The 22,339-nt window shown below is 43.5% G+C and overlaps 1 protein-coding gene across 9 annotated transcripts in view; it reads right to left on the bottom strand.

The window, feature by feature from the left end:
• Nucleotides 1-22,339, bottom strand: part of agrn (agrin) — a 240,729-nt gene that overhangs the window by 125,565 nt on the left and 92,825 nt on the right. For all 9 annotated transcript variants that reach the window (XM_076740489.1, XM_076740490.1, XM_076740491.1 and 6 more), the window contains one exon: nucleotides 18,909-18,947. In XM_076740489.1, the coding sequence (XP_076596604.1) occupies nucleotides 18,909-18,947 (39 nt within the window). The remainder of the gene's footprint in view (nucleotides 1-18,908; nucleotides 18,948-22,339) is intronic.

Below are 22,339 nucleotides of genomic sequence, written 5' to 3'. Positions count from 1 at the left end.
CATCCATACATCATCCATCTATCCATCCATCTATCCCTATGTCTATCCATATCATCCATCCATCCATCCCTACCATATCATCTATCATCCATCCATCCATCCACCAACCGATCCACCCATCCATACATCATCCATCTATCCATCCATCCACACACCCATCCATCTTTACATCCATCAATCTATCCATCCATACATTCATGTTTCTTTCTCTTTTGCCCTCAAACTTTTGTTGAATGCAGACAGGATTATTTTCCCTCCTTGGCTTGTTTGCATCATTATGTGTCCCACGATAATGTGCACACACTCACTGATGCCTGGACTAAAACACTAAGAGCTGTGACATTAAATGCACCTGCAGCTACCCAGGGGCCACAGGTTGGACCATTCCATGATGGTTAAGGTGTGTGTGTGTGTGTGTGTGTGTGTGTTGGGGATGGAGAAAGGGGCGGTGGAAAGGTCATCATGAATTCTACATGAGGGTGGGTGGTGTTGGGTTGTTCAATGTCCATCACCTCCCTGCAGATGATCTCCAGCTGCTTTGGGTGGGGGTTTGTGACCAACCAGACACTGGAGTGTGTGTGTGTGCGCACGTGTGTGTGCGCACGTGTGTGTGTGTGTGTGTGTGTGTGTGTGTGTGTGTGTGTGCCTGTATGTGTGTGTGAGTGATAGCAGGGGCTCCTCCATATTCATGCTCCAGCCTTACCCATATGTATTCAGCTCTACATGAGGCCATTTACATCTTGGAAATTGGGTTGGAAATAATGGGAGGTGACATGGGGGTGGGAGTGTGACCTTTGACCCATGCTTATGTGTGTATGCACGGAGGAGGTGTTCAGATAAAGAGCCTTGACTGGTGTAAATAGTGTGAATTGATGTCTTGCTTGCAAAAACATTCACACTGATATAACAGAGGTGGCTTCAATAAAAAAGTAATTCTCAAAGGTGCCCTGTCGATTACATTTCAATCCTGCTTCATCAGCCAACATACACAGACAGCATCTCTCTGAATAGAAGGACAGACACATTTCACACAGTTTAGTCGCTCTGATATATCCTTTAATATCCATCTGCCCTGCACTGAATAACATTTAATAACTGTCAAGGCGCTCAGGTGCAAATCTCCAACCCTCCGTTCCTTCACTAAAATGAGACCAATCAGTGGTGGGGCAGGGCTGAGACCTGTGTCTGCAATGGCAAAGACGTACAGAAAATTACGCAGAAAATATATCTGAATCATTGAGACGCTGAGCTTTGCTTTTGCAAAATTTTTCATCCATATGCAGGCTATGGGCAGTTTCCAATGAGCCAAATTTATTTTCTTTTATTGTTTTGAGCTCTCTGGAATCAGAAGCGAGAATGGAATAACAGCTGGCAAAATCAGACTATTTTCAACTGAATATAGCTCACAGGGTAAATGACAAATACAATTTTCATGTTTAGCAGTTTTTGGCATATATTTGGCAAATTGCTCTGCATGAATGTAAGAGTGAGTACAATTTGGGTCTAATTTTAATGGACTCCCTGAGAGTGAACATAACAATAAGAAAGTGACAAATAAGAACATTCAAGTACTACGGCTGTCACATTCACATGACTGATAGCCACAAATGATGGTATTTCATCAAAACTTAATTTGTGGCCTTAAAGGGGCCGTTCACACATGGCAAGTAGATGTATTAGTAATGGGGGGTACTATGGTACTCTGTGTGAATACAGCTGTATAAAGTGTTCTGCGGCCCTGCAAGAGCTTTGTAAACTCTGAACAAAAGAACCCTGAAGATATTGGGCTTAGAGAATTTTTAACAGAAAGCCTGTATTTCAAACTGGAGTGCTCTCACAGCGAAGCCCTTCTCACACATATGGTCACAAACACTGGATATGCAATGCCATTTATAGAGACTTGAAGTGAGGAAGTTGAGAAAGGTTTAATGTTAATGTTTTGATGATACAGCTGCACGAGTGGCCACCTAGTGAAACAAAAGCACATGGTTATTTTCTACTATACTCATTTAAACAAATATGAGGAAAATCTGATTGTCATGGTTAATTGCCTACCAATTTTCTCAGGTATAGCATTAACCCACGATGAGGAAAAGGATGAGGAAAAAACATCACTCTGGAAACCGGTGCAGTGGCACTGTGAGACTGCCCGATATGTAAATCACATACATACTCAACACAAACACACTTGCAAGCTTAATGTTCACGAGAAGCACAAGAGAGCCTGCTGATTTGAATCCCTACGTATAAACACGACTGCATCCACTTATCAGCGAATACAAAGAATCTGTTGACCCCTCTGCAAATTCACATTTGCATCACCTAAAAACTCTCAGACTGCACATGTCTAAGTGTAAAAAATCTGTATACAGCAGCGGTGGCAGCAAGAGGCTGCATCAAAAGCAAGTCTGACGTGAAAAGCGGGGAAAAATTCAAGACCTCTCATGAGTGTTGAAGATATTTTAGCACACTGTTTCAGGGATGAATAGAAGACAAAGCAAATTAACTCACTTTAACACTCCAACTTGAAATATGGAGATAATGGCTTGGAGAGTATCACTGATCTGAAACCAAACAGACTGAAAGTGTTCACCCTCAAGAGGGATTTTCTAATATTCCGGGCCAGTGAAGTGTCAGTGCTGAGAAACGTGTCAGAAAATGTGTTGGACTGACTTATTATCACCCCAGGTACAAGAACAGGCAGTGCCTACCCCCGCTCTCTCCACACACACATACACTCCACCTGTATACTCATCCACCCTGTCTCCCCTTTCTCCCTTCACTCTCTTTCTGTGACACTTCAGTTCTTCATTATTAATATTTACACCAGTTCTCTCTTCTCTCAGAACTTCTCCAGCCTGCACACCCACACGTGTGCACACACACTCACTCAGGTCTCAATAATTGATACATTTCCCAGCCCTCTGTCTAAAAATAGTCTGATCAACATTGCCTTGTTCATGCTGCATTTTTTACTGGATCCAGATTCATGGATGGGCTGAAGACTCTGGACACAAAGACTGGAAAAGGAACCCATACCTGACACACACAAGCACACACATTAATCCTTGACTCCATGGAGGTGAGAGAGATAAAAAATGAGGGTAAGGGGAAGATGTACAATGTTGCACCTGAGGTATTAATAACACAACGCTTCCTGCTCAGCACTGATCCCCTGTTGGGAGCCTCAGGCAGCAGCATATGGCCCCACCAACACCCAAACACATATAAAGCCAATGAGACTCCATAATATCTTATGCAATGCAGGAGCAATCCTGCATAATCCTTGACTATCCTTGAGTCCTTATCCCACTGTGGACGATCCGGAGGTTTAAAAGCTACAAAAAGCTCGAGGTGTGCACAACACCGGCCCTCAGATGCCACGAGCCCCTTTTTCAAGTATATTTAGTGTGCCGGATGCTTGAACATAACATGGCAGAGACAAGGCAAACATTTCAATCAATTTCCCAGAAACAAAATTAAATACAGCAGGCGAATGACGAAAAGCCTGTGAGGAAGTTTGAGAGAAAAACACTTCCTTTTCCAAAACCCTGACTATTTTTGCCTCTTTCGCAGCAGACTTTGATGATTTCTTATTCTATGAACACCGTGCTCTCCCACTCTCTAGCTCTATGGAGGTGCTGCTGGGAGAGAACCAGGAAAACAAGAACAAGAACAAGGAAAAGAGGAATATAAGCAATATGTTCATTAATGATTCCCGTGTTAAATGAGGTTTAACGTCCACAATGTTGTTAAGTTTCTTCCACCTTCACCCAATTACAATGAATTTTAACAGTACAAGATATCCAGTGGTGTAAATGAGATGGTAAATAGCACCAAGAGAATTAACTTTTTATCACAAAGAGTGAAGGTGTAATTACATTAAAGAGAGCTCCAATTAGTGCTTTATCTTTCCTCTATGGTTCAAAGTTGCATATCTGTGTGGAATACACTATGAAGAGTTTCTTTTTTTCCCCCTTCTTATTCTTATGAATCTCTGCACCTTCAACCAGGACAAGGAGCAGAGAAATCGTGATCCTTACTTTTGATTCAGATCACTGACACAGCCTCCAGCCATACCATCCTACCACAGTATATGCTGTATGGGCTCATGGTAGTGCAATATATCTCTATAATGTAGGTTTCAAAGTGTGAAATGTGGTCCTGCAGCTCGGACACGACCGGAGTTATAGCTTCGCTGCCCGCGTGGACCTACATATGTTTACATTCACAGTGAATTAAGGTTGATAAAAGCCTCACTAAGTGGCAGCAGAGCACCGCGCTGCTGAGCTTACAGAGCTCCAAAATACAGAGGCAGCGACTGACATGAACTGTGGTGTCTTTCTTAGCTTAATTAGGATGCAACTGCCATTTGTCAAAGAGAAATTTCCTCCAGGAAAAACATATAATCACTGCAAGCATAATGATTCATCTCCATGTAGGAATACATGCTGCATATGTCACCTCCATCTGCGGGTATTTAACAATCTGGACACATTAAAAGAGCCCTCCACTCACATGTTTGTATTTATCTTCTTCCATCACTATAGTTATCAATATTGATGCAAGAAGCAATCTTGCGCATCAGCCTTTGAATGGACGCACAGCAAAGAAGGCCTGTCTGACAAAATGTCACAATATAAATATATGACAATATGCATTGTGGAGCTACGTTTCCGTTGTGGTGTGAAATGACATTTATGAAACAGACGCTCCAACAAGCAACCATTTTGGATTGTCAAGGAAGGGGAAGCATAACAAGGCAGGAGAGAAGGCTGAAGCATGATAGGTCATTCTTGAACTAGAATAGATAACAGATGAAGGCCTAACGAAGGAGATGCTGTCGAAAGCTCCGGAAAACAACAACTCTAGGTGGGCCTTGAGTTTGGTTTTGCAATGTAAAATGCAAATCACCACTTTGTGTTGCCAAAGCATTGCTGTTCTCTTCACTCTACTTGTCTAGTGAGAAATCCTACAGGTGCAAAAGCTTCAGGCAAAATCAGGAATTAAACTTTGGTCCTAGTTTTTATTTGACTTGACATTAAAAAGATTTTCAGCTTTTTGCTAACATAAACAGGACTTTGTTCGTCATCTATCCTCACATAGTTCCCGAAGTATTAGCAAGCTATGAACCCCAAACTGCGCATCAAACAAAGCTGTGAGCTGTGTGTGTTACGACATTCACATCCGTTAATCGGTTTTATCTTCAACAGTCTGTATTTGCTTTGGTCTTATCTACATTGTCTTCTCTGCTGCCGCAATGACACAAATTCATCTTATCTGATCTCAAATGTTTCTGATGCATTGTGATCTCCCTGTCCCGACAAATCCCTGTCCATCATATTCAGCTCATCCAAGCAGAAAACAGCCTCGTCCCCAAAGAACAGAAAATGTAAAAATGTAAAAGAAGACTCCCACACCTTTGCCACGGCCTCTAAGTGCAAACAACACTTAAAATATTTAAGCAAGGATGTGTGAATAAATTTGCAAGCATATATCTTTTTTTAAATAATGCAGCCACTTCTTTCCAGAGTCTCATGAGAAGCAACAGCTAAAAAAACCCAATTTAAAACAAAAGAACGAGGAAGAGACTACAGAGATGGAAGCACAAGCTTCGGTTGAGCTTTTACATCCCATCTGCAAAGCCGAGTCTCCCTGTTTCAGGAAGGCAAAAATCATTACAGTGATAATCCTGTTTTTCATTTTGGCTGTGTTTAATCTTGATTGAAAGCCTTTTCCTAGATATGAAGAGAGCAGTTACAAATTCAAACAACTGACAGCTGTGGTGTACCTGTGTGCTGCATGCAGCTGAGAGGAGTGTGCTGGGATAAAGTGAAGTGTGCGATGTCTCTGCTGATTCCTCTCCTGGCTCATTAAAACTTGATGAACCTGAACACTCCCTCTAAAAGCAGCAGCGGCTCTTTGACAGAGCAGGCCTTGACTCTGCCCATTAGCATAATGTGTTCAGTGATAGAAATGGGCAAGATCATGAAGGAGACAGGATTTTAAGGAAGTTGGGCTTTCTGAAAATCTTTATACCAAGTAACTTTAAATAATGCCCAAACTGTTTTGGCCAAACTTTTCCATTTATTTTATTTCCTACCGTGTCTACAGTCATAAAAGCTGCACAAATCAAATTACCGTGTGTACTTTGAAAGGCTTGTAGAGCCAAACCCACAAAGAATCACCCGACTCCGCACTCCCCCTCGGGGAGGTTTAGCATCCCTCAGCTCGCTGTTTTGGTTTAGTGGTTCACAACTTCCCTGGTCAGAAACTGATAATCCCACTGTACATTAGCTGCTCAGCATCAAACAACATTTCAGTCCAAACCCTTTCAATAAAGAAACCTAAAGAAGATAGTCAACAGTCGGGGTCACGTCCAGTGCGTGCATGCAGCGTGTTCTGTGAATGCTGTGCATGTGCAGGCGGTTTCAATCCATTGAGAAGCCCGGCTAGAAACAGTACAATACAGAGGCAATCACAAAATGCAAATAGACTGGATGGCTATTTCTGAAAAACACTGCTATAAAATTAATAGCATCAAAAATGGGCTTTACATAAAGAATGAGATGTGGTTTTCTTTTATTATCTGTCAATGAAGTCTCTCCAAGGGATGCTCTTTCTGTTCTGGGTTCCTACCAGAACCTTCTGTAGCAGTCAACCACCCAGCTCCTCCTCTGTGAGTTGCATGTAATAACCATCATTTCCTGTGTGACAAAGGACTTGTCCCCAGTGTTTAGAAGAGCAAATTTAAGACCTTTTATGATTGGATACTGAATAATTCACTGTGTTAAATCAATGGACTAGAGAGAGGAGCAGCAAAACAGAGATGAATTTATATGTAATGTTGCAGATTGTGACTTTTAAAAATTTAAGGAGTTTTTCAAAGCTGCATCAAAGAGAGTTAAATATGTATGGCCGTTTGCAAGATTTAACTTCATGGGGACTCGGCGAGATCCCTTCGAAGACAACCACAGATCACTAAACCTTTCACTGAACAGGCCTGGAGTGGAACATAATTCACCGTGTACCGCTGTTTACTTCGTATGTGCTAGTGTGTACAGCAAAAAGCCAAATCTGAGCTGGTTTGAGTTTGCATAATAAAATGTATTTGGTCAGTGAGCAGCAGGGATGGACTAGATATCATCTCCTACTTAAGTTGGCTTTATGGCACATCCTTTGACAAACACCAATCCCTGTTTGTTTACCTGCATTGGCTTGAGGGTGTGCTGATGCATAATAATGTATGCGTGTGTGTGTGTGTGTGTGTGTTCATATGTGAGCATGCATGCATGTATGTGTGGATCCGGAGCCTGAAGCTAGCCTTATATCTCCAACGCCATATCTCATCTTTTGCAGGACTAGTGTGACCAATCTAACACTGCCCCAGGAACACAAAGTGTGTGTGTGTGTGTTTGTGTGTGTGTGTGTGTGTGTGTGTGTGTGTGTGTGTATGTGCATGTATTGGCTGCCATCTGTCCCTACCAACGCCCTGCCTCTCTGCAGCAGCTCCTGACCTGAGCGGCTGTCTAGCAGGAGCGCTGAACCTGGCTTCCATCATCGACACCCCCTGTTCAGAGCCACTCCAGACCCGACAGTGGAGGAGAGGAAAAAAAAAGAGAAGAACTCAGTTATCTGATTGAAAGACAAAAGTAGGAAGCTTCACATCATCACCCAAACCAATCCCCGTTCCCCTCAGCTATAATGGAACTGGTCGGGGAGGGTGGGGGAAGTGATTGAATCATAGCGTGGCATCAGATGAACTCAGCATGGCGCTGAGGTAATTGCACATTCTTTTTTTCCCCTTTGGTGCTTCTGCTTGCACACAAAAGTCTCATTTGGAAAAAGAGGAAATGCATTGGCTCTCAGGGCATTGATGAGTGTTACATGGCGTTGAGTCTCTGAATGAAAGCCCTCACGGGTGTGAACGCATTGACCGCACGCTGCGCATGAGTCCAACTGAGAAAACACACCTGTGAACGCTCACTCGGCAATACACATTCGAGCTCTACAGTGATTTATTTGTTTGATTGGGCTGATTTTTGATCTTTTATTAAAAGTCATTCAGTGATGGTGGTCTTTGATGTGACAGCTGAGCTACTGATGGAGCAATCCATTCTGGGACCACTCAGCAGTGGGCTGTGGATGAGTGTGCGCTGAGCAGCAGAAGAGGCTCCAACTGGACCAACCTGTTTTAATTAAATTTCTCTTTCTGCTTCTGACAAACACACACATGCTCTCTCTAAAACACACACACACACACACACACACACACACACACATACACACACACACAAAGGTGCTAAGTCCTCCCCCCAGGGTGAAAAGCCCTGAATGCCGGGGCAAAGTGGAAGGGATTTCTGGGAGAGGGAGGATGAGGAGGAAGATAAATCGAAGGCGATTTCGGTTCAGGTCAATGTTTGAATGATGATAACTTAATATTCTCAGGATGGAGGATGGTGGAAGTGCTTATGTTTGAGTTCTTACTCAGCCTGCCCTGCCCTTACTCTCCCAGTCTCTCCCCTCTACTCCTTTTTCCCCTTTTCCCCCTCCCTCCTTCCTTTTTATTTTCTTTCCTCAGTTCCTTCCCTGTCTCCTTATTCTTCCTTCCTTCCCTCCCCATTCACTTCCACCTTACTGTTTCTGCTCCATGAGACTTTCCAGGTTACAAAGTGATTACTCACATTATTTACTTGTGAAAACGTAACATGAAGCTATGCATGGTTGCACCCCCTTGTCACAAGAGGTCAAACTTTTTTTTTTTGTCCTATTTTTTTCCCCATCTCCTGACCATTTGTGGGGGTCCAAGCCCCACAGATTGGGAACCACTGTTTAACAGTTCACTGTCAGTCTAACCACTGAGATGATTCTTCTTCTTCTTCTGAGAGTTAACTGGGACCCACAGTGACAGTAACGTCTTCCACAGCTGCACCAGTGCGTCCATTTCCTTCCTCCGACTACCATGCACGAGCTAAATCCACGACTCCTGGACTGAATTAGACACACACACACACACACACACACACACACACACACACACACACACACACACATACACACACACACACACACACACACACACGCACGCACACACACTATTCAGTAGAACATTTCCTGCAGACATAAAAACACCTGGTTATGTGGCCACAGTTGTGAGTCTTTGTGCTGCGTAGCTGTAGTGTAGTCTGCGGTGGTGCCTGTCTTTATGTGGAATCTGTTTGTGTGTTAATTTTAGATGGACTAGAGCAAAGAGAGCAGCTAGAGAGCAAAAGGATTAAGAAGAGGAATGCACACAGCAAAAAAAAAAAATCCCATCCAGTTTGAGTATGGAGAGAGTAAAAGCATATTTTCCCTCAAACATTATTCTTTCCCCTATCAGAGCTGATTAAACACTGATCCAACCTATCAGGCTAAAAAGCAAGAATCTCAAGTGCCACCAGCTACAGCCGTGCTCTTGAATCTAGTTATAGTATCTTGATGAAGCAGAGGTGGAGCGATCCATCACTTAACATGTGAAAATAAGCAAAAGATACTAAAATGAAAATGTGTCAACCTGCTGATGAACCAACTTAATAAGCAACTTGTTCCTGTAAAATGGAGTTTTTGCAGTGTAGTGACAGGAGACAGCTGTGCGAGATGAGAGCTGTCTGACACCAGGGGGAAATGTCACAGCTAATATGCATCACATGTGGAGGAACTCACACTGGATGCCTTGTTTCCTACAAGATGTGTGAGTGTGTGTGTGTGTGTGCAAGTGTGTTTGTGTGAGCTCACGAATTCCACATGTGTGAGGCATGTGTTGAGGTATACAACTGACTGCATTCGAGTGCTTTGCGGTTATTTGATATGTAACCCATTCAACCATCTATCAAGCCAGACACATTCATAAAACACTTCACTCTGGGCTGCGCTGGTGCCTTTGAATATATGTGAGTGTGTGAGCTTGCAGGTGTTGTCGTGTAAGTTAAAAACACACACAAAAAGCCCTGTCTTAAACTATTTCTGTCCATTAAAGGGCCGCTCCAGCTATTTCTTACCCCATAAATCAGTTATACTATTCCATTCCAAAGGTGGGGCAGTCACAGGAGATGTGTGAACAAAGGTTAGTTAAATTTCGAACAGAGGGCTGGCTTTTAGTCACTAGTATGGATCAATTCTTCATTTCCATAATGCAACCAATGGCATCTTTTCATTACATTACCCCTGCCTGGTAAATTCTACAGACTCTGTACTACACCTCTTGACAAGTAAACTGACTTTTCTGTGTAAAATTGGTGAATCGGCCCTTTTAAAATGACCAAAATCTAACAGTGGATGACAAGTAATTTCACATTTTCAACAACGTTTATTTTATTTTAGTTGTTGTTATATTTGGAAAATAATCTGCCTTATTATCCTTGTTAGAACATTTCTTAGATGTGAAAATGTACTAGAAGCATTCAATTACCTCCCCTAAATGTCTCACCAACTGCACTGGGGGGAGTTAAGACTTAAATGACTTGTTCATGATGTGCATATTTTGCAGTGTAACCCTTAGCCCTGACCCTCACAAAGAGTTGGAGCAAATATCCATTTACAGTTAAATGCAGCAGTTTCCTCAAGTTACGGGAGCACACATGCACACGTAGCACCACGCACGCACTGCTTGCCTTCAGTGACACCAACCCATAATTATGGAGCTACAGAGTGTACGAGGGTGCATGAGACTCCAGCGGAAAAACAAGCTCGACTGAACTAGCGCTGAGCAGATATTCAGACACACACACCAGCCTGTCTGTCGGCTTATTATGGGAAACCTTTGACATTTTTCACAGGGTTTTCTGTTTTTATGCTCATCACATTGCGAGAATGTGGAAACTTACAACTCACACAACAAAAGAGCTGTTAAAATAAGCAAATTACAGAGCTACACATGTACACACTCAGGCACACACGTTCATACGTACGCTGCGCGCAAGCGAGACACACACATTAACTTCCATCTTTCCATCCCTCAAAAAATAAACACAACAGCTAAACTGCTCAAATTGTTGTCAACTCGTCGTTCTGTTTCTATTTCTCTGCTCTTTTTTTCTCTCTCTTTCATTATGGAAATGAGCGAGCAGGCAGATGTGCGAGGCTGTTGGCATACTAAGCACACACTCTGTTCTCCCCTGTACACACGCGCTGAGGTGTATGGCTAAAAAACCGAGCCCGAAGTAATGTAACGATGAGTTAAATGCATAGAACAAAACGGTGCACGCACAAAGCCAGCCTCCGGGGGGGAAATGAACTCCCCTCATTTCACCCACAGCGCACGAAACATCGTTTCTTCTCACGTGGACTACTTCTTCAGACAGACAGATCCAGTCCACAGACAGATCATGTTCTGTCTGAATATAGTAGCTGTTTTCCTCCTCACCACAGTTGCAGCACAGCTGGAGGACAGTGATTGGTTGGAAAATAAAATGACAACAGGGAAGAAGAGCATTCTCACGCTGACTCGCTCAGTGATGATTTTTATTTTTTAAATTGAATGGCTGGTTATCTCCGCGGCTTGAATGCTGACCACTTAAGCCCAAATGATATTTTCCATTTCCCTGTAGTCACCATCTACCACAGTCTGCAATCCAAATGCATGACTCTGCAGACTGTATGCGTCTATGTACATACGTGTGACTGCACACTGTCTGCAGGAACCCAGTGCAGTGTGTAAAGATCACATGCACGTCTCTACACCTGCAGCGTTGAGTTGGGGGAGACAGAATGAGAGTTGTATCAGCACCTCATAGCACTCCCAGTACAATCTGTCATTAGTTTCATCCCTGGTGATTGAATTCTGCTGCGCCGAGCAAAGAGGCCTCAACAGTTGAAGCTGAAATTTGAAGACAACTTGGCCAGTGGTCTGATGAATCAATTTTTTTCTTGTTTGTGCATGTAAATGCATTCCTGGATGGATTTTTTATATTTTTTGGAGCGCAAGGGAAGAAAGCTAATCTTTGAAAATATAATCAGCTGATATGGGATCTAGAGGGATCATCTACAGCTTATCATTGGCTCATTCAAAGCGTTAGGCTCTAGGGCTTTATGAAACATGCTTCCTTAAGATGCTAGCACAAAAGGCCGATTTAAATACAATATGAGTATGTGATATGTGTACATTTACACCGACGTAACCATCTATATTGTTTATGTTGGACTTTGTATTCAGCCCTAAGAAATGTGGAGGGAGAGAACTATTGTAACAATTGTAGAAAAATTACTCTGATTAAGAAATGAAGCCGATTTGTAAAATAAAGTACATGTCTGAAAAGGGTTTTGTCTGTCTCGTGTGTCTACTTTTTGTTATTTCTGCCTCACACTAGAGTGTCGTGGCATCGTGGCTGCTATGTGCTCACCAGGGTAAACCATAGTCGTGGAGACAAAACCTCCATACATACATAGAATCCACATAGCTGCATAAACAGGGCCATGCATAAACACTGACTTGAGGTTTTAGACTTTGACAGGTGGGTAAACATTTTAATGAGTCTATCCCCCTGGCTGGCTCTGTGTCTCACTGTAGCATATAATATGTTTTCACTCCCCCAGCTACAATATACACAGTATATTATCTGTATTCCTATGTTTTTTTTTACACTGTGGGAACGAGATGAACAGAAACACTCAAATAATAGTGATTTACAGTCTTTTTCTCTTTGTTTCTCTCTTTGTCTCAATATGTTCAGCCGTCTGGCTCACGCTCAGCTATCATAAATCTTATTAAAGCTCAGAGAGGGCAATGATCAGCATGCTGCATATGTTTGTGTGTGTGCGTATATCCTTATTGTGAAAAAAGCTAACCGGGTGTAAATGCTGCCTGGCCATGTTTCGGTGTATTGTAATGCCACTGGAGTGGAATACATACAGTACATTCAACGCACACACACGCAGATTCTGGTTGACGTCAGGGGTTCCAGGTCCAGAAGTCAGACGAAATGGGATGACAACAACACATGCAGGCAAAGAGTTATCCACTGTGTGTGTGTGTGTGTGTGTGTGTGAGCCTGTTAACAGGGTGGGTGAGATTTCCTACTCACTGCAGATGGAGCAACCATATGAGCAGTGAATTATGAATAGACTGTTTACCAGGATGGAAGTCCGGGGCTCTACTGGGACTTCATAGACTGGACCACAACTAGCTGCACATCTGGTTGCCATGACAACCTTCAAAACTGGTACAGAAGACAAACAAGCAAACTAATATCTCCACTTTAAGTCTGAGAAGTTGAGGGAGGGAATGGGTTCATTGCAGCCCGTGTGTGTGGCTGTGTGTGTGTGTCTGTGTGTGATGGGTCAGGTTGAGGGTGGGAGGTTCAGAATGGATAGTTTCCTGCCCTCCCTTTGTAAAAGATGCACACACACACACACACACACACACACACACACACACACACACACAGACAAAACTCATCATGCATACTCAACAGGGACACACACACAGTAACACAAAGCACCCACACACCACCAACATTCCCACAGCACACACACACATACACACACACACACACACACACACGCAGATAAAAGTTGATTCAAAGTGTAAAATCTGATGTTTGGGGTTCTGTAATGTGTGTGTGCCTAGTGTAAGTGTGTTCGTGCACACATCCTGAGGTTCAACTGCAATCTGTAAACAATGTTTCTGGCTGAGTGAAGAAAAACAAGAAGCAAGGGGTGAAATGTTCAAGAGAGAGTTAGTGTGTGTGTATGTGTGTGTGTCTGACAGAACAAGAGCGAGCAAGAGAGCAGTGAACTGCGGATGCCTGACTTTCACCAGTGCCTCTGCAGAAAACTAAGACATATACAGTATCTGTGTGAACAGTCAGGATATTGTCAGCACAGAGCGAAACGCTCCAATAGCTTCCACTTCTTAATAAGGAAAACAGTGACTGTGATGCAGGACTTGGCTAATAGCAGGATATCACAGCCTAATATTGTTCAGCAACACGTTGACACAGCAAGCCACTTATTTTCCTCTAATTAACAACCTGACAATGAAATTCGTCGCACTGGTTACACTTCCCAGTGTGGTTATTTTCTGACATCGCCACCCAACAATTAAATTAGCGCCTGCCCATCACAGCCCAAAGTGGAACGACAACTGAGTCCCTGTTTAAAATAACTTGCTGCTGTGTTAATGAGAAGGAATGAACGGCACGGTCTTTTAATGGTGCTGAATGGCCGCCGTCGCCGCAAACACGTGAAGAACATAGAGGGCTCATTTAAAGTGACATTAGGCCATTCTACACGCTAATTACTTCCAATATATGACAAAGACCTGAGAGGGAGTGGGCTTTCAACCGTTTCTCTGCATCTCCAATGCAAGCAATAAGGGCTTCAATAAGAAGCTAGAAACTATTAATTAGCTCGCATGGATTCACATTGTCAATGGGGTTTTGATGTTTTGTAATGTCATTCTTTCTATTTCATTTCAAAGAGGCTGCATACTGGAGGTTTGTTTAATTTCTATTCTATTATTACTTCTTGCTCTGCCATGAGGAAGAAGGAAATCACTCCAACAAAGTTTGGATGTATTTACTGTGCGAAGGAAAAATAAAAAGCCTTCACAGGACGCTTTCATCAGTGTGGAGGTATATCTTTGAGCGATATAAGGACTGAAGGCTGTTCTATAAAAACACATACTGAAAATTGTTTTGCATGCAATTTGCGGCGGGCTTTTTAACATTTATCTGGCAACAGAAGAGCATGTAAAAAGCCGAATTGAAGCCGATATGTGGATTGCAATACTTCAGATCAGAGATCACACCTCCACACGGCTTCTATAAAACAGAGAAGCCTAATGCAAACAAATCAGAAATGGCCATCAGCATCCAGATAGCTCATCCCCACGCTGTCCATCCACATCAAAGAACTGCTGATCCTTACAAGGGCCGAGATCCTGGAGTGACCTGCATCAACAATCAGTGGGGGTCGCTTCACAGACGGGGACATATCAAAGCAAACCCGCATTGCGAACTGTGTCAATAATTACTCCGTGTCATAGGGAATAAAAAGCAAACAGTGGTGCACTTTAAAGCTCCTGCCCACTCAGTTCTCTCTTTTCTGGCTAATATTTTTGTTTTTCTCTCTTTGGAATACTGCCTCTAACCTATCTTGGTAGATCAATACTGGGTAAGCTGAGGTGAGGGGAGGCGAGCCTGAGTGGGAACGCTGTCAAAGACGGATTGTTAGACATGGGGGTTGACGGGACTTGGCTAATTCCTTTGCCTTTGACCTTTGTTTATGAAAAAACACTACTTACTAAGCTCTGCAGACGCTCACGTAAGCATCTGCTGAGTCCACAGACAAGAAACGAGACATGCTACCCTGACCCAGGTGAGGATACGGAGTTCAGCAATTTGAAAGCTCTGTGTACTTTCAAAGGGCAACAAACTTTCCCGTTGATAAAGTCAAGGCTGCCCGCTGCCCCCTCCGCTTTTCCCCACTGACTAACAAGCCGCTCTGTTTTAAAGCCGGACATGACAATCCTAATCCTAGCCAGGCAACTTTACAGTGTATCTTTAATATCTTGATGTCAGACATTCTCAGCCAGTACCCCCACCCCGGCTGAAAGATGAGGTAGATATTTTGCCTCTGTTGTGTGAAATCTATGATGCGAAATGATTTAATTAAGATAGGCCTAGGAGTCATAATTAATTCTGCCTCTCTCCGAGTCAGGCTTACTGTCAAGAACACAGGGAAAGGCCCAGGCAGAATAAATTACATGAGAGAGAGAGCGAGAGGGAGAGGGAGAGTGTGTGTGTGTGTGTGTGTGTGTGTGTGTGTGTGTGTGTGTGTGTGTGTGTGTGTGTGTGTTTCCCCCCCTATCTGAGGGGGTAATGGGTGTGGAGTGCTTAGTTACTGTATTCTCCCACAGCTGACAGAGAGTTATGTCAATTCTTTAGGTAGAGGTAGTGTTCTCAAAGGGTAACTGAGCCCGCTGGCACTTTTTTTTTTTCCAGGCATCCCACCATCTTAGATCAAATCACATTTCAGTCCAGGAGTTTATTCTGTCTGTCAGTGAGGAGCATCCTCTGGGGAGCACTGTCAGTGACAAATGCAAAATTGAAATTCCCGGCAAATAGGCTCCTGCCAGGCAGGCTGCGCTGGAGACAGCTACAGTCACAGAAGACCCCCGAACTGTCTGAGGCGTGTGTCTCCATTACACTTCCTTTCCTTTGAGTCTCCGGCCTACTTTGGATCTTGTTTGGACATGGTTTAGTCACCTAAGGCTGTAATAGGACGAAATGAAGGACACCTCCAGAGAGCCACATACACCTGATTTTCCTGTCAGCCTGAGGTCCTTGAGACAGAATTCAAGAGATGAATCTATTCTTTGTCATTTTCTATTATAAGTAGACTTGCCATAAATCCCACGACATAAACACCCAGTTAAGTAATTAAATCTTCAATCAAAAAAAAAGACCAAATCTAACTTGAGAGCTTGTATATACCCCGGCCTCCTTCCTATGTCCTTCACCAGTGGGGCAAACATCTGGATGATGACAGTGACAACTGGGGGCCGAGAGCTTCATTCATCAAGCATTTCCTAGAGCCGACCCGCTTTCCAAAGTCCAATATTAATCCCTCAAGCTGCAAATTCTAGCTTTGGCCAAACACGCAACAACTGTCCTATTATCAGGAGACGACAGGCAATAATGAGCGTGGCCTGAGCCAAGCAACTGCTGCTTTGAGCTTTCAAAGAGAGAGTCTAATTAAAGGCTGCTTTGTGACTTTTGTCACTTTTTTTTGACTGGTGATTATAGGCCATTCATTGGGGAGGATTCGTCAGCTATTTGTGGGTGGCGCACACCATAAATATCATCTAAGAGCTTTGCTTGTGTTGTGCCGAACCTGCATTTTCCCCACGCGAGTCCCAAGATTCTCTCGCTCTAATTTGCAGAACAAATTCCTTTACTTTCTGCAGAATCTCCTCGCTCTAATAAGGACGTCTCATCAACAGCAGTTCAGAGACAAATTAGGCTGTTTAAAAATGCAGACTCCTTGGTATCTTGTCTGTGATTTCCTGTAATGAAGTAGCGCGGAGCAGAGCGTCCTTGGCACTGAGGACAAGTTCAGCAGAAGAAGCCCTGTGCCGCTTGGTGCAGATTTGACTAATGGCAGAGCTATATTAGCCTTGTGCTAGTCTAAAGCATCTTCTAAATCACCCCTCCACCACTACTAAAACCATGCGCCTCCAAAAAGTGGCCTACTGTCTTATTTGGGCCAGCTCTAATTGTCTCACTAATCTCTCCCGCATTAAATGACCCAGAGAAACTGCATCCCACCGGGCAGGCTTACCCCGCTGATTGGAGACTCTGCCTTTTGTTTTGCTTGGCATATTAAAACAGCATAGGCTGCTGATGGAAAGCCTACAGAACTATTGGAAATGTAATTAAGGGCTAGCAGCAGCTTTTAAACGGTTGACTAGTGCAGAAACAAACTGTGCCCCTCAGACAGCAAAAACTTTAATACATGGGAAATGAGTGGCTCAATCGATAAGCAGGGCGTCTTTTGTAGGGGAAAATTCAATGGAAGACAGAAATGGGCTGCTCCGCGGCCTGCACACTGTTTCTCATTTTCCCAGTGGAGAGCCAAATTTTATGGCAATATTTGCTTCAAAAACAGACAAATAGAGACCTCTCCTTGAGATATAATCATTTGTCAAGTCAATTTCATCTTTCGTTAAGATAAAAACAAATAGTTGCTGCAAACTGTGCCGACTGCGATTGAATCTCCAGCGTTTTGAGATATGAGACACAAAGAGGGGAAAAAAACAGACATACACACTCCTCAGGTGTTGAGGTGAGGCTGAGTCGAGAAATGCTCCAATCAAGCACAATTATTTGTTGAAGCCAAACGCCACAGCCATTTCACATTGACAGGGAACAGCCTATTGTTCAGAATCCACCAGACAATCACATTCATCATAAACCACCTCTAATTTGATACACTTTTTTAAGCTGACATCTTTCGCAAAAAGCGCTTTTCCAAACAAGCTGGCCTATGGGGCGAGAGATTGAGCAATTATCAGAAACAGATTCAGCAAGCCCCCACTGTGGCCTTTTGTCCCTGGCATCAGCTGGCCGGCTGGGATCATTAGAAACATTTTCTCCTCGCCTTTTCTCCCTCTAAACCTCTGGCTTTGTAGCCTGCGCACAAGCAGGAAGACACAACACCTTCAGAACTAGTAGGAGTCCATCCCTGGATGTCTGTCAATGCAGGAAAAAAAAATAAAATAAAAGCACAACACCAAAGTCTATCAAACACTGTCTCACTGTGCTGCCTCTGATAAATATTCATGATAGCAGCTTGAAAACCAGCTGTTTTCCTCCAATTAAAGCTCGCAGAGATCCACCATTTTCAAAATAAATTGTTGCTTTTTTAATTAACAGCTCATGTTACTGGGCCAGAAAACAACTGAAACAATGCAGCAAAGATTCATATGTGTGGGGGAGATGATAACATGTGGATAACAAGGCGAGGTGATGGTGCTGCTCGGCGCCTCTGGCCTACAAACCCCAGCAGCCTCCAGTAATGTAGAATACCCAGGGAAAGGCTGGTTATTATCCTATTAGACCCTATCAGAAGGATGTGAATGCTGCTGTGCTAACAGGTATTGAACATCAGCCCAACTAGCCGTGCGGAGCAGATCAAATCAAGTCATCAAAAGATCCTTCTCACATCAAAGCCCTGTGCAGACCTGGCCACGTGCCTGCCATACCAACAGCGTAGAAACAAAAAGCGGAGCAGCCAAATCTGGCACAGCACACAGACGGCTGCCCACTTCAAAGGCAGGGATCCTCTGTCCAAGGTCATTATTCGCAGGTCCACCCCCAAAACACCGGTGGTCCACGAAGGCAAGCAGAGAGAAACCACAGAGGACTTACCATCAGGAGGCTGAGCTGGTGTGAAGTGAGGAGGTTTGTCTGAAAGAGATAAAAGAGAAAGAGAGAAAAATAGGTTTTTAGTTTTGGCGAGATTCAGAGACTTCCCAGGGGTAAAGGCCAAGTAATTGAGTTGCTACAAAAAAGAGACACATTCTGTCTACAGGCTTGGCTTTTCTATCAAACACATTCTAATGCAGCGGCAGGGCCCGGCAGGAACCCAGCTGGGCTAATCGACAGGGGTACATTTCAGCCATTGTTGTTTTGTCATTCATTGTTTCTATGGCCTTCTCATCCCAAACCACACTGCATGACTTTTGATATTAGAAAAAGCACACGAGAATTGAGAACACAGATGAAAGCTGAAAGTCGTTTTTGTTTCTGGTTGAAAAGTGTGAGATAAGATTTGAAATTTCACATCAACAGTGATGACATACAGTCCATCAGCATAAACTACACTCAGTCCCGACCTCCCAGCAAGCACATGCAGAATCAATCAGATTTTCCCCCTTAATAAATCAAATGACATCATGGTAACCTCCGGGTCAACACCCAGCAGATGATGACATAAGGCCGGTCGGTTTGGGAAACATAAAAAAAAGACCTCTCGTGTCAAATGTCTGAGTATGAGCAACACTCAGGGGAACAATCTCATGAAACCAGAGTCCGTTGCCATTTTGATACCTTGATGATAGAAAATGAGGACATTGTTAAACAGTCAACGTAAATGGATCAATAACAGTTTATGTAATGAAGTGGATGGAGAATGTGCAGTTTGTTTTATTATTCAGAAAGGAAATGGGGATGCTGTTGGTGACAAAACAAAAAACGAGCAAAAACAAAACTAGGGCTGCAACTAACACTTATTTTCATTGTTGATTAATCTGATGATTATTTTTCGATTATGCGACTGATTGCTTAGGCCACAAAATGCCGAAAAATATCACAAAAGCAATTTCCCCGACCCCCCAGGGAATGTTTTCAAATTTCTTATACTGTCCAACAAACAGTCTGAATCAGAAAAATATTCCGTTTACAATATAAAGCAGAGAAAAGCAAATTCACACTTTTGGTTTTGATAAACGATTGATTGCCAATTCAAATTATGGTAGATTCATTTTCTGCTGATCGGCTGATTGATTAAAAACGTTTGAAAACGTCATCTCTAACCTCTTGCTTAGCTTGGCAATTATGCACAGACTGTCCAACACTGTCCATAGATATATGGCACTGAATGATGCAAAGCTATAAGCAAAGTAAGAGGACTGACAGCAGGTAGGGAAAAAAAAATTGTGTTAATTGCACCTATTTCTTAATCAAAAAAATCACCATCATCATAACACAAGCATCAGTAAACAGCACAAGAACTGATCTACAGGGGTGATTTTGGTGTTTTCAGTAATTACCAGTGACCCAAACAGACAGCCTCTTAAAAACATGGTCTGTTCCTCGAGCCCATCATGATACACTGTTCTGAGCACAACCCAACCAAACCACCATCTCCAGTCTTGTCAAGTCAAGTCGGCTGTCGGACTCACTAAGCAGAGCTCCGGAGAGTTGTCAGAGCAGCGTGCGCTGAACAAACACAGCAACACACACATTCAGAAAGGATGTGCAGCCACCCAGCCATCTCTCCGGTGTCTCTGCACTGTGAGGGATAATGAGGGAGATAAAACACATCACATCAATTACCCGGCTAACACATTTTTCCAGGGCCCCGTCAACCACTGCGCCGAAGCCTTTCTCAGGACTTATGTGATACCCGTCGGCATCCCAAGACACAGCTGAGTTTTAAATTTAGGCTCACTTAAAATTGCTTGTCAACAGCAGGGGCTTCAGGGGGGAGAGAGAGAGAGAGAGAGTGAGGAGAGGGGAGAGACGAGGCTGGCGCTAGAGGTGAATAATGAAGTGTCTGCTGAAGCTGTTTCCCGGTCAGTCATGACGGTAACTGATTTCCATCTGGGGGGGATTTCAAGAAGACGTGAAACGAGGGGAGCAGAAACTGGCATGAGGAAAATGCAGAAGTTCTGCTGAGAGTGTAAAGGAGCACACGTGAACACATCCAGGCTGTACCTCCCGCCTCGCATTCGTAAGCATGTGTGAACACAAACAAACAAACACTCACACACAGATACAGACGCACTGCCGCACAAAGCGAATCAGAAAGAGCCTGACAGAGAAGGTGGCGCACAATGTGAGCCGAGACGCCGCGAGAAGCTAAACGACTTCTTCACATTTCCATAATGAAAGGACAAGATAAGGTCTTTCCATAAACATATCAGGCTTTCCCATCTCCCTTTGCACCTGGCAAAGTCTGCATGAATTCACCTGCCTGTGTGAATGTCACAACATGGCCATCATTCACCCTATATCTCCAGAGAATCAATATGTGTCTCCCTGTGACATTTACCCATGTGCACGAAGAGATGTGTGGATGTATCTTTGTATGTGTGTCACCTTCTCCCTTGGTGTAGCTGATGTATGGTCATACATAATGATAAAGCAAGTGTGTGTCTGTGTGTGGGCTCTGCTGGCAGGCATCAGGGTTCTGTGTGTGTGTCCGTGTGTATTACTTATGTTACAGGGAAATGCATCTGTTTACAGAGTCACATTGTGGGGACTTCCTCAGTCTCCATGACGTTTAAATTTCAGGGTGAAGACTTAGGTTCAGGTTAGGGTTAGGCAAGAAGTGTGTGTGTGTGTGTGTGTGTGTGTGTGTGTGTGTGTGTGTGTGTGTGTGTGCGTGCGTGCGTGTGTGTGTGTGTGTATGCAGGGTCTTGCGTCACTCCACTCCATTGGAGACAATAGAAATTGAGGTTGCATGACACCCCTCCTCCCACCACAAACACACAGCACTACTACCAGCACTATCACTATCCTATGCAGCTGTCCTTGTGGCCACATAATGAGGGCTCTTGGCAGCGTAATAGAGCCCCTTACACTTCATCAATTTCCCCAGCCCAAACTTCTCTTCACTTGGTCATCTGAGAGGTGAAGACTGCCTGCTTGAACTGAGTTTGTCTTCAGTCTCGTAGAATCTGCCTGTCTGAAATTGATTCGGTAACACGACAAGGTTACAAATGAAACGCCCTCCTCCTGGTTACCCACATCCACCAATTAGAATGAGAAGGAGAGACTGACAAAGATGTCGCAAAGACACAGACCCTGAGAAAGTGGTGCACTTTTTGCAGTAACATCCTCTGGGCTATGGGGACTTTGCCTTGTACATGACTGAAAAGTCAACAGTCTGATAACAGACTAAGAGAATGTCAGAGATAAAGCGTTGACACGAAACAACAACCATAGTTGAAGAGTTTTTCCAGAGCCTCTTCTCTCAAAGTGTTTCTCAAATACAACTTATAACCAAATTTGGCAGCATGAAAATGACTAACACTGTGCTTTCTCAAGTTATTTACTTACTTATTATAAGGTCC

The sequence above is a fragment of the Chaetodon auriga genome, chromosome 10 (genome assembly GCF_051107435.1).
Source record: "Chaetodon auriga isolate fChaAug3 chromosome 10, fChaAug3.hap1, whole genome shotgun sequence".
In the NCBI taxonomy this organism is placed as follows: domain Eukaryota; kingdom Metazoa; phylum Chordata; class Actinopteri; order Chaetodontiformes; family Chaetodontidae; genus Chaetodon; species Chaetodon auriga.
This window is presented reverse-complemented; position numbering and strand designations above follow the sequence as displayed.